This window comes from Emydura macquarii, unplaced genomic scaffold (assembly GCF_026122565.2).
Source record: "Emydura macquarii macquarii isolate MOO-44397 ecotype Brisbane River unplaced genomic scaffold, CSIRO-AGI_Emac_v2 contig_2924, whole genome shotgun sequence".
NCBI classification, from domain to species: Eukaryota; Metazoa; Chordata; order Testudines; family Chelidae; genus Emydura; species Emydura macquarii.
In genome coordinates this window covers 1689883-1703457 of record NW_027133061.1, presented here as the reverse complement: position 1 = coordinate 1703457, position 13575 = coordinate 1689883, and the positions used below count along the sequence as shown (strand labels likewise).

Genomic DNA, 13575 nt, shown 5'->3' with positions numbered 1-13575 from the left:
CAGTTCACTTTAACAGCCTGGGACAAGGAGAGACCCACACGCACTAACTGCATAGTGTGTCCACTTTTAATAAGGCTTCAGAACCTGAATAATTACAATAAACCGTTCATAAGGTTCTCACCTTAGTGCCCTGGTTCAGCTCCCAAACTTAGTTGATAGAACAAAGCTGCTGGCTAGGCCAATTTCCTAGAGCCTGAGGAAAAAAATCACCACCCACTGCATCCTGCATGGCTTCTGCTCCCCTCTGTCTTACTCAGCTTCCTGTTCCTGATTATATAGCTCAATCCCCGTGTGGAGCAGGCCTCCTTGATTAAACCCCAGGCTGTCCCTGCTGTTGGCTCCCGCCTGTCCCTTAAAGGAGGACTATACTCCTTCACAGTGCCCATCGCCTTCTGAAATCCATATAAATCAATCTATCACCTCAGTGCTTATGGAAATCTCACTAGGGACCTATCCTCATGTTAAGGTGCCAAAATATCTTTAAAAATCTAGCACTAAGATTTGTGGCACAACCCAAGCAAAGCCACGAAAAGTAACCGGTGAGAATCCCTGCGGAAAAGTAACGTCGTGTTTGTAAAATGTTGGTATCTTAGTATCCAGTCTGAAGTGTCCTTTGAAGGTGCCTATGGTAACCTGAAGCGGCTGTATGACAAGGCAGCCAAAATGTATCACCAGCTGAAGAAATGTGAAACCAGGAAGCTGTCTCCAAGCAAAAAACGGTAAGAACACACAGAGAAGAGGGTGGTATTGGGACAAGTCTTGGAATGAGATCATCAGTAGCTTCCTTTAGGAAAAGGAAACGGCACTGGGTATGGTTCCTGAGGACTTTAATAGGGTATGGTGTGTCTGGCTCAAATCAGTAGCCAGTCACAGCTGTTGCTATTGGATAGACTCTTTTTTTGATGGCCTCACTCTAGATCCTGCTATTGGCCCCTTTAGTGGTGATCTCCAGGAAAGAGGCCAAGGACTGAATAGGTACAAAATTTGAATTCCCCTCTCATCCCTAGAGCTGCAGACCAGGGTTGAGGCATACTGGTGGAGTGGAGTATGAGGGAAGCTTGCACTGCTACTGCCATTGTATGGCCAACCTGTGGACTTCAGTCTCCAGGGCTGTCATTCTGTCACAAGGACTGAATTTCACTTTACAAAAGAAAAAGCACTATGGGAACTCCAACTAACTCAGCAACCTACCATAATCCATCATTACTCACTATTACCTTGTGTCAGCAATGTAGCAGTTTACTTTGTTTTAAATATATCATTGCTAGTGTGTTTACTGCTGCCTTTGCAGGAGAAGTCTTTATAGTCATGCCCCATTAGTAGACCAATATTCGTGGTGCATTTAATAGGAAGTCAGCAGTGTGAGTAACACTATCTTGTTTCCATTTATCTGGCCTTGTTTTTATATGCATTAGAATTTCTGCTAATAGTCTGGTTCAGTTCTTAGTGCTTTTCTAAAGTATTATTCAGACCTGTTTCTTCCTTCATGTCCACCACCTGCTTCCAGCTATTCTATTGCCTGAGCCAGATAAATATCAGCCAGTAGACATGTCGTTTGTTCCACTATACATCTCCAGAACCAGACAGATGATTGGTTGTGTGAAGTGGTTCCTGACCTCTTTTGTATTGAGAGAACAAATTTTGCAAATGTATGGATGAAAATTGGAGAATATTAATATTCTTCAACGGAAACTGTTGATCCATGAGAATACTGACATTCTCTGCTTTTACGGCGTAGTACCAAACAGCCTCAGAATTCTTGTTCACTCCCTCTAGCCCCCCTCCCCCATGCCCTTGCGGCCCAAACTCCTGGGTGTACTTTTTGTTTCCAAAGTTTAAACCTGATCACAAGTTCTGAAATGGATGGAATATTAATGCCCCTTTCTCAAAGCAGGACTCTGTATTGGCAAAATCCACCTTGACCGCTCATCAGTGCCACAATAGTCTAGGTGGGAGACCATGAATAAACTAACTAACTTGCAGAAAGTAGCTATCCATCAGAAACCCGATTCACATACGTGAATAAAAACATCGATATCCTCTTTCAGCCAAGTGACAGGATACTCACTTAACTGTGTTTCTCTTTAATCTTTAGATGCAAAGACATTAAAAGGCTGCTGGTGAGCTTTATGTACCTACAGAGCCTTTTGCAGTCAAAAAGCAGGTAAGGTTACCATACAGTTTATATCTTCTGTAGGTGACTCTCAGCTGCACATATTAGAAATGGAAGGGACTTGCTTGGTATCCTCACCACAAATGCAAAAGAGTATATCCTTGTGATGCATTTGCTGAGTCTTTCAGTCAAGAATCCCAAACATCAGTAAAGTCTTATAACCCCTCTGAGAGGGAGGACAATATTATCTCCACAGAGAGACTCCACGCAGAGGGATTAAATGATTTAGCCATGGCCACACAGTAAGTCAGTGGCTGAGTGAATGTGGAACTCGGGAGTTCTGACTCCCCCAATCCCTCAGTTTCCTCTTTGTGCTGTGATGCCCCATCTCACTGCGTTCAAATGCTTCGCTCAGTCTTCAGATCTGTGCTCCTGTCAAGCATTGGCAGAATGACATTGGTGCAAAGGGTCACAATCTGCACACGTGCAGCTCTGTAGAGCAGTTGGTTAAACTCAGACATCTGTCATCTCACCTCCTTGTTCAGGGAAAGAATAACATAACCGGTTTCTGTTGGAATAAGTGGAAAGCTTTATACAGTTGCATGGCTTCTCTTGGATTTTCTGTCTCTGCCAGGAGAGTTCAGGTTGCTCTAAATTAACCCTTTAAATACTGCTTGATACAGATTGATTTCTGTTAGGGCTGTAATATGCACTCTGCTAATTCTCTTGCCCATTTTAAGGAATTGATTTGTGCGGGTTGACCCTGGATTTACACTTCAGTGTTACTCCATGTAATGCATATTCAGTGGGTGGGATCTGCATCTCAGGGTGGGAGAGGAAATAGAACCCCTCCAATTACCCGTATCTGCTGTGCAGTTGGAGAAGATTTGCTGGACTTTTGCAGCCGTTTCTCTCTAGTAGCTAGGAACATCCGCTTATCCACTGTACTGCTTCCCATGGCACTTCCTCTGAAGCAACAAACAGCTGCAAATGATTCTGGAGCATGTGTGAGGCTGCAGATGAGAACAGCTGGGAGAGGTCACAGAAGGAGAAAGATTGAGACCTTCAGTTTAGGCTGGTGCAGTGTAATGTTTTAACTACACAGTAGAAATAAATGATTGTGAAATGTTCACTATTCTTAATAATGAACTGTACTCTATATGTTGATGTGTATTGCCTATAGTGCCTCCTGACCCAGGTATACCCTTGTGAGGAGAAAGTCACCCAATGATGTTTTATATTTATCCATCTCATGGGGATTTTTTGTGTCTTATTCTAAAGTGCTTTGAGATCCTTAGATTAAAAGAGCTATAGGAGTGAAAAAGATCATTTCAGCCCCAGGTTGTTCTCCAGACTTGTAGAAACCTGCTGGTTTTCCATATCTGATTAGGTCAATATGTTAAACTAGTCAGAAGAATTAGCTGGCTTCCTGCTTAATATCCTGGCCATTACTACCCGGGATGAAAGTTCAATTTTGGCTGGTTTCTCGCTGCCTGGGCCAGCTATGGAGGCAGCACCCTGAGCCCATGAGTGAGGAGTTGAGCCCCTCCCTTCATTCTCTAGTGATCCATCCTGGCAGTATAGGAGATGCCCTGTTAGCTATTTACTGTATCACTTAAGTTCACAGACTGTAGGGATGGGAAAGATTGCTTGGATTATCTAGTCTTTCCCCCTCTGCCTATGCCGGATTGTTCCCTTCAGTATATTCTCCAATGCCTTGTTCTGTCTTGTTCTAAATGACCTAAGTCATGACTGAGCTACCACCAGTTTTAATTCAGTAGCCACATGAACATTCCAGTTGCCAAGAGCTTGAGATTTAACTTGCAGCCCAGCATTTGAATAGTAAATCCATTTGTTTTTTCCCCTCCCCACGTTAAGTTCTGTGGACTCTGAGCTAACATCTCTTTGCCAATCGGTGCTGGAGGATTTCAACCTTTGCTTGTTCTACCTGCCTTCGCCTCCTAACCTGAGCTCAGCTAGCGAAGATGAAGAGGAATATGAGAGTGGATACTCCTTCCTTCCTGACCTTCTCATCTTCCGCATGGTGATCATCTGCCTAATGAGTGTCCACAGTCTCAAAAGAGCAGGTAATCAATGTATTAGCAACAAACACTGACAGTGAAGCAGCTCATTGAATGGTAGTGCTTGAGAGAAGGACATTTATCTTCCATAGAATAAGGGGATCCACTTTACACAGGTTAATTTAGAACTGGGTAACTCATCTAACTTTAAATTCATTAGGTGTTAGTGATCGATTTAGAGGCAACCTAATAAGTCTTTTCCATCTCCTGGATCAGGTCAGGATTGCTCCCTGCAGGGTATTTTCTAGTGTCCAGTTCAGTGTGAAATGTCCTAATTAATGATGCTTTGTGAAAGTATAGATGAAGGATAACCAGCTGGTATCTGAAGGATGTAAACACCAGGAAGGAAGAGGAATTGTTTAGGGTATACAACTCCTTTCCCTTCTTGGTGTTTACATCCTTCAGATATCCTGCTTGCCACCACTTTTGTTGTCTTAGGAAGTGATGTAGGAAGATCTGCATAAAAACTGATTATTTCCTATCATTAAGATGAGAGGTGAAATACTAGTGATGCCATCATAGTCTGATTTATGAATTGAAGATCTTTCAGGAAGTGGTAAACCACAGATGTTGATACCACTTGTCAGGATGGCTGTAACCCATGCAGTTAGACAGTAAATCTTAAATGTATCTTAATTGACATCCATTTTGCTGCAGAACTGGGATGGTCTATTCACTCCACCTCATTCTGCTGTCTTGTTGTTGCAGGTTCAAAGCAATACAGTGCAGCCATTGCGTTCACCCTGGCCCTCTTTTCTCATCTGATAAACCACGTCAATATTCGCCTGCAGGCAGAACTGGAGGAAGGGGAGAATCCAGTTCCAGCCTTCCAGAGCGATGGCACAGGTAAGAGGAGGGAGGTGGCGAGTGGTGTAGCTCAAACTACTTCCCTATATATGGCCACCACGGCTCTTTTCAGAGGGTATTCAGGATGAGCTTTGTAGGGCAGTGCACTGCTATGGATGTGCAGAGCTGAGTTAGAAACGCCTTGACCCTTTGCTGCCCTGCTAGAAGCACCAGGCACAAGACGTATGCTCAGTCTCGAGGGAAAGGAACACCCTTCTCTTACTCTAGAGTACTCTGTTCTGGAATGACTAAGCTTCCATAAGAAGCTACCAGAGGGATGCTTGCTGCAGTGAAAAATAGAGAAGACCCTGTGGGTTCAGAGGTAGCCCAAGGGAAGTGGTGCAGGACACTCTCAGACAATAGACATTTGCTCAGTTGTTGAGCAACAACTTCAGTTTCACAGATGTGACCAAAGCACGTGCCGTCCCTGTCTTGTAACAACTCTGCTTGCTCCTTATTCATTTCAGGGTCTAGTGCAAAAGTGTCCTGCATGGCTTTTAAAACGCTCCATTGACTTTGCTCCAGCTGAACTCATGGACCTCATCTGTGCAGTTCTTGCTACCTCCTCTGCTAAGTTTGTGAATGGGTTTATATGATGAGGTTGCCTATAGAAGGGGACTGGACTTGACAACCCAGGAGGCCGGCCCCTTCCAGTCCTGCGTCCTCTGTTCATCTAGCACTCCTTTCCTCTCTCCCTTTTCATGATCTTACACTTCATGCAAGAGTCGCCTTCCCAGTTGTCTGGAACAGTCATTCTGTATCTCTCTCCAGGTCATTCTTCTTCAGCATCTCTTCTCCCTTGCCCTGTGCCTCTGGGTTTCTCTCTCATTCGGCTGTTATTTATTAAACTCCTTTCTTCTGTTAAGATGGTGGTCAGAATTGAAAGATCTTGGCTGGGCAGTGTCTAAGGGGTGCTTGTCCTGCTGCTTTCCGTGGGGACTTTAACTCTCCAGACATCTGTTAGAAAAGTAATGCGGCAAAACGCAAAATTTCCAGTAAGTTCTTGCACTGTATTGGAGACAACTTTTTGTTTCAAAAACTGGAGGAAGTAACCAGGGGGACAACCATTTTAGCCCTTGATCAACAGGGAGGAATTGGTTTTGAATCTGAAGGAGGAACGCAATGTGCATGAAAATGATCATGAAATGATCAATTTCATGATTCTAAGGCAAGAAAGAAGTGAAAGCAGCAGCTTTAACAAACTCAAAGAATTGGTCGATAAGGTCCCATGGGAAGAAAATCTAAGGGCAAAAGGAGTTCACATGAGCTAGCAGTTTCTCAAGGAGACAATATTAAAGGCACAGTTGAAAACTATCGTGATGCAAAGGAAAGATAGGAATGGTAGTAAGAAGCCAATATGGCTGCATCAGGAGCTCTTTAATGACCTGAAAATCAAAAAGGAATCCTACAAAAAGTGGAAACATGGATCAATTGCTAAGGAGGAGGACAAAAGAACAGGACAAGCATGTAGGGAAAAATCAGAAAGGCCAAGGCATAAAAGGAGTTATACTGAGCAAAGGACACAAAAGGCAATAGGAAGAGGTTCTTTAAATACATTAGTAGCAAGAGAAAGACAAAGGAAAGTGCAGGTCCTCTACTTAGCGGGGAAGAATGGCTAATAACTGAAGACATCAAGAAGTCTGAGATGTTTAAAGCCTATTTTGCTTAAGTCTTCACTGAAAAGGTTAACGGTGACCAGATACTCAACTCAATTACTATTAACGACAAGAGGGAAGGAATGCAAGCCAAAATAGGGAAAGAACAGTTTAAAGAATATTCAGATAAGTTGGATGTCTTCAAGTTGGCAGGGCCTGATGAAATTCATCCTAGGGTACGTAAGCAGTCTCAGAACCATTAGCAATTATCTTCAAGAACTCGTGGAATTTGTGTGACTTCCCAGCGTACTGGAGAAGGGCAAACATTACCAATCTTTAGAAAGGGGACCAGAGAGGACCTGGCAAATTATAGATCAGCCAGACCAACTTTGATACCTGGAAAGATACTGGAACAAATTATTAAACAATCAGTTTGTAAACACCTAGAGGTTAATAGGGTTATAAGGTATAGCAAGCATGGATTTATCAAGAACATATCGTGACAAACTAACTGGGATGGTGTATTATCAGTCCTGGATATGATACTATTCAGTATTTTCACTAATGACTTAGATAATGGAGTGGAGAGTATGCTTAGAAAATTTGCAGATGACATCAAGCTGGGAGGGGTTGCAAACACTTAGGAGGACAAGGTTAGAATTCAAAAGTATCTTGACAAATTGGATGATTGGTCTGCATTCAACAAGATGTACTTGTCTTTACTGAATTTCAAAGTACTTCACTTTGGAAGGAAAAATCAAATTCACAATGACAAAATGGGGGATAACTGGCTTGGTGGGAGTATTGGTAAATTGAGTATGATTCAGCAGTTTGATTTAATTGTGAAAAAAGATGATAATGTTCTGAGTGTATTAATAGGAGTGTTGTATGTAAGATGCAGGAGGTATTTGTCCTGCTCTGCTTGGCATTGGTGAGGCCTTAGCTGTAGTGTTGTATCCAGTTCTGGGCAGCACACTTTGGGAGGGATGTGGACAAATTGAAGAGAGTCCAGAGGAGAACAACAACAATGATAAAAGGTTTAGAAAACTTGACCTATGACCCTGGACTATCCCTTTAAGAAAATTCCCACATACCTTGGCCTAGACAGACTCCATGTCATGCTCATTCGGTCCTTAATCTTTCTGCTGAGATTACTCACAAAAGGGTGTTGATTGTGGGTTGTATAAGATGGGTTCCCTAACTAGAAACTGGATTGAGATCTGCCCATTCATTTCACACGAGCTGTTTGTCTACCAACCATCGAATGGAAATGGCTTTCACTTTCTAGGTAGGACATGGGCAGGGTTTGAACCAGTGTCATACAGGGGTTCCGCCCTGTATTTGCTGATAAACTTCTGCTCTTGGCTACTGAATGGATCTGGGGATTAGTAAATGCCATTAGGAGGTAAAGAAACTGCCCATAGTTAAGCTTGTAGAGTTCTGCATACTGGGACTTTTTAGGGGTGGGAGGTTCACATTGCTTCACTTGTTGGTGCTTACAGTGATCCATTTGTAAAGCGGGACTCTCTCCAGGGTGCCAGGAAACATCCTATGAGGAAAGGTGCTATAGAAGTGAGACACTGATGCTTCTCCTGGCTTGGAACTGGCCACCTGGTTGGGTTGGACATCAAAGAGCTTTAAGTGTTTTTTGTTTTGGCTGTCTTTTGCAGATGACCAAGAGACACGGGAACCCTTGAACTCCATTGAGAAGGAAGCAGATGCTGACTTAGCCAACCACCGGACCAGCGATGAGCAGAGGAAGAAGGACAGCAAGAAGAGCAAGAAATACTCTCGTCTCTCCTGCTTGCGCCGCCGGCGCCATCCTCAGAAGGTGGATGAGAGTGACCTGAGTGAGGGCTTCGACTCTGACTCCACCCAGGGCTCCACCAAGGGCAGCGACGGCTCTGAGAGTGGCTCCGAGAAGAGCGACGAGGAGGTGGAGACAGCCTTTGATGTGGAGACAGACTCAGACATGAACAGCCAGGAATCTCGTTCCGACCTGGAGGATATGGAGGACGAGCCGGGGGAGGAGGGAGGTGGCCGAACCAAAAGCACGAAAAATGGGGCCAAGGAGGCCTTAAAAAACTGCATGGAGGGGAGCGGGCTGGTGGACTCTAAAAACCCAAGTGTCACCAAGGCTGAGAATTCAGATTCTGCAGTCAATGGGCCAGGGTCCATGAGCACTAATGAAGCTAGCATAGCTAGTAACCTCCAGGCCATGTCCACACAGTTGTTCCAGACCAAACGCTGCTTTCGTTTGGCCCCAACCTTCAGCAACGTCCTCGTGAAACCAACTCATGAACCAGCTGCCTTGAAGGAGGCAGTGGACAGCAAGCCTTGTGTCAATGGAGATGTGGAGAAGCCTGGCTTTGCTGGACAAGGTAAGGATGGATGCTTGGTTACGAATGAGAACTCTGCTGGCATGGAAGAATACACAGACCTGGGTAGAAAACGATTGGGCAATAGCAGTCTTTTCAAGGAGTGAAATCCATCCGTGTGTAATACTGTTGTTGTTGTGTACTACCGTAGCACCAGGGAGCCCCAGTCGTGGACTGAGACCCTCTTGTGCTAGGTGCTGTACAGATCCACCACAGTCCCTGCCCCCAGGGGCTTAAATCTAAATGTAAGAAAAGAGATGACAGATGAATATAGGGAGAGAACGAGACGTTATCGGTCTGCATGTTGCACTTAAGTCTCCCCCCAATCCCTGTTTTAACCAGAGTGGGACTTAAATGATGGACAGGCTGGCTGTTTGCATAGGAATGAATTTCACCATTAATGCATGGTAGTTTAGTACTATTCGTTACTGTAAAATGGGGGAAGTGCATCAAGACAGCGTTGTGTAATATTTCTGTGTGGTGTAAAAAAAGATGATTAACCTGCTAACACAATAATATTTCCACCTGGGTGTTTAGGGGATTTATTTATTAATACAGAGGGACATTATAAGCCAGCATGTTTCCCAAAGGGTGGGGTCCGTTCCCATGTGGGGTGCAAAGAACTAGCTGATGGGATGTCCATGGAACTTAGTTGTTCTTGAAAGTGTCCTCTCTTATTTTTAAAGTGTCTGGCTGTTATGGTTGTGAAGAAAACCTTCAAAATGTGAAGCAAATGTAACGGGTGCAGAGATGTGTGTCTGAGTTTTCAGAGAGCCTGAAATAGGACTTCTGTGGTAGGAACTGCCCTGTTCACTTCAGGGAATGCTGACTTACATGATAGTTAACAGTGCTGACATTTAAACACTTCACTGCTCCTCAAAGCATGTAAGAAAGGAGAGGAAAGGTCATATTACGGTGATCTATGGCATTCCCCAGAGTTTGGGTGCAGAGGAGTAGATTGCAAAGTGGGGATGATGTATAAATGAAGGCTATATCTACACCTCAGAGCCTGCGCCAGCATAGCCGCCTAGTGGAGATGCAGTGTAAATCAACAGAAGTTCTCCTGCCAGCATAGCTACGCCACCTCCCCGAACAATGTTAGCTAAGTTGACAGAAGCACTCTTCTGTCGATATAGTTGCTTCTATGTGGGGGTTTTGCTGTCACAGCTATGTTGGCTAGGGACAGGGAATTTTTTCAGATAACCTACGTATGCCTGCATAATTTTGTAGTGTGGACCAGGCATCCCAGGGTAGCAAAAGAGTTGTGGTCACTTTCATTTTCTTAAAAGGGAGCTCAATTTTCAAAAGTTTGGGAAATGCTGTTGTAACCTGTTGAAAGGGAACAACTCTGGTTGATGAGGTCTTTCTCATGTCTGATTTCTGTGGTGCTGGGAAAAGCAGACTTTGCACCATTCTTCTCTATTGACCTGCATTGTGCAGTCATTTACTCCGGTGCAAAGTATGTACAAAATGCTACCATTCTGAGTTGGAGGTGTTTCATGCTTGATGATTGCACAAGGTGTAGGATAATGGAGAAATGAGCCATTAATGTTTAAATGCAGTTATAAAGTCACCAGTATGTCTGTAACATTAATTTTGAGTTCCACATTTGTTTTATCAATGGTTCCTGATGAAATTCATTCCATTCACAAAGCTAAAGATCTGTTAATTGCTAGTGCTGCAGAGTCCAGCTGAATTTGAAGTTTTGGCTGTTTTACTGCTTATTAAATCATAAAAATTCTGTGATTGGAACTTAACTGGCAATTTTTTATGACGAATGAGGCAGATAAAATCCAGGTGATTCTCCCCTAATTGTCCTGGCTGGGTGATCTCTCCAGAGTTCACAAGTGAAAACTTGTTTCTGACAGTTAAAAGTCAGCAGATTTAACTTAACATACGAGGAGCGGAGATGTGACAGATGTGGTAATATCTGTACTCTTTCAACCATAAGATCACATCAGTCTCTAAGGTTTGTAGGGCCAGATTCTAACTTTAAATGCACAGTAGATGGCACTGCAGATTTCTTAAAACTATTCAGTGACAGGTATTATTCAACCAAAGTAACGTTCTGAGAGAGAACAGCTTGAAAAAGAGAAGATCTAATACAAGAGCATTGTCTGTATTACAAATAAAGCCTGTCTGGTCTTGTGTGTTAGTCACTCCTTCCAGCTTCCCTTATGTCGGGGAGCAAGGAAGCATTTTACATCATGCTCAAACCCAGTTTCCATGGGCATACAACTTTGACAAGGACTCAGGCTTTGTCTAGGATTTAAAGGAGTAGTGTTAGATCAAGTGGGCTAACTAACACCTTCTAAAACTCTCCTCAAGAAGAGGCAAGTTGTACTTTAGCAGGATAAGTCTGGAGATTTAGAAGGGATGGATCAAGCTAGCTAACGTGATCTAATGCCACACCATTAAATCCTAGTCTGGACAAAGCCTCAGACTGCCATTAATCCACTTCAGAGGGAGCTGCCTTCACTTCTTCCTGATTGAAGGTGGGGGAAAGGTCTCTGAAGCGCAGCTAGTCAGGTGGGAGTTCCAGGCCCTTATCAGACATTTCTTCTTACTCAGTAAAAAGCCCACAATCCAATGCTCTTTGCTATAACAGTGATTTAAGCCTCATGAAGGAGACTTTGATTGAATAGAATTACACACTGGGTAGCCTATTATAAAACACTGTTATTTTTCTCTCTCGTGATTGTATTCACAATCAATAGAGAGAATAATGGATGATGGGTTTGATGTAACGTTCTGGTTGAAAATGTAAACATCCCGTAGGTCAGGAAATTTCAACTGGAACACTAGTTTTACCAGTGATTGTAACACTGTCCCTTCCCGCCTCATATGTTTCTTTAGTATTTTGTATTGCATTCTTATAGTGCTGTTCATACCAGAGATCCCAAAGTACCTCACAGGCATTATATACAGAGATATTGCAACCACTGCTGGTGTGAAACAAGGTAACCATTTAACAGCGCTCTGCAACATTTCACCATTTTGGGAGGAAGTGAAGAACAGTGCAGTTAGGAAAGGTGAAGAATAATTATTGTGCTGAAGTTTTGCTTTTTGTGTGCAATGGGGACACATAGGTGATGTTGCTGTAGGAATGTGTGTTTTGAATTTCATGACATTTGTGCGTTTAAAGTCTCGACTGCAAGGTTGAATTAACCTGTGTGGTGTCTTGCTTTGAACTTCGCTGGCTCAGTTGTCCAAATGTCTAAGGTCAAATCTTCTCCTGACTGACCATGCCTTCTATACGATGCTGAAGAATGCTAAGTGGCTGCTGACCATATCAGGGTTGGATGCCTAAGAAATTGGTCACTAGCAGCTGGTATTGATGGGTTGATGAAAGACTACTGCTGCATTCATGAGCAGCCATGTTTGTCTGTTGGTTAGAATGAGGGATTGGAAGTTGAGACATGGGTTCTATTCTCACCTCTGCTGCTGACTCCCTTTATGACCTTGGGCCAGTCTCCTCCTGTGAGTAAAAGAGCCTCTAAATAACTTTGAGAGCCTCGCAGATGAGAAACTATAGAATTGCAAAGTGCTAAGGATCTTTAAGTACTGATGAGTCTGAAGCATTAAAATACTCTTGCCTCATCCATCCCTTACTCCATATGAGGGAAGCATCCTGCTGTAGCTAGTACTGATTCAAACAGTTGCTTCTGGATCGCTTCTTAAACTTAACCTGCAAGTTAAAGGTGTTAGGGGGTGACTTGCTGCTGCTTCCTGCTTCGTTGCTTGGTTTCTGTTGTGCAGCTGCAGAGAATCTTCATTCTGTCAAGCTTTTGGACAGCTGTATCAGCACTGTTCTGCCAACCGAAGGGAGACCTGTAAAGTTTCGTAGGGACCTGATAATGGGTAGGGAAATGTGGAACTTAGGGTCTTATTGTAGAAGAGGAGAGGTGCATTTTACATGCTAAGTCAAGAGATAACTGAGGGAGATCTTTAGCAGGACCCGAATGGCTTTAGAGGGTTTGCTGAACTTTAGAGGTGTGGATTTTGTTCTTTAAATTGGTTCCCTGCCTGTCTAAGTTTTCATTTCCTTTCTGGTCCTCTGCTGGGCAGATGTTAATTTCTGTTGACAGTACAACCATCTTTCTATGCAGATACAGAATTCCCCCAGTCTCCCACAGCAGCTCATTCCTGGTTTTTGTTATGTAACTTTAAGTGTGGTGAGTTAGTCTCTGAAAGTGGGTCTCAGTTTGTAAATTTGCTGTTAGCTCTGAATGATTGGGTTACTCTTTCTTCAGACCAGGACCAGTATTCCTGCAGCATAAATAGAACTTATAAAGCAGGAAGTGTTAAATAATTGTGCTGAAAACAGCTACATGTATAGGGATGGGGAAAAGTGAATGGTCTCTGTATATTAACAAGGTTCAAATGAATGAGCGTCGGTTCCAAAAGAGGTGGCCTTTCGCTGAGGTAGAATTGAGTGCTGTTGGTGAAGCACTCTGGGATCCTCCAGAACACAGACATGAATAGCATGTGCAATGCTGTGCCAGACAGAGGAAGACATGAGCCTTACCCTATCTAACCTGCAATTTAGCACTTCTCTGAGG

General features: G+C 43.5%; 1 protein-coding gene across 1 annotated transcript in view; it reads left to right on the top strand.

The window, feature by feature from the left end:
* Positions 1 to 13575, top strand: part of SMG5 (SMG5 nonsense mediated mRNA decay factor) — a 45065-nt gene that overhangs the window by 16319 nt on the left and 15171 nt on the right. Inside the window, exons 8-12 of the mRNA XM_067569406.1 lie at positions 594 to 719; positions 2096 to 2164; positions 3992 to 4200; positions 4903 to 5040; positions 8306 to 9016. Coding sequence (XP_067425507.1) covers positions 594 to 719; positions 2096 to 2164; positions 3992 to 4200; positions 4903 to 5040; positions 8306 to 9016 — 1253 coding nt within the window. The remainder of the gene's footprint in view (positions 1 to 593; positions 720 to 2095; positions 2165 to 3991; positions 4201 to 4902; positions 5041 to 8305; positions 9017 to 13575) is intronic.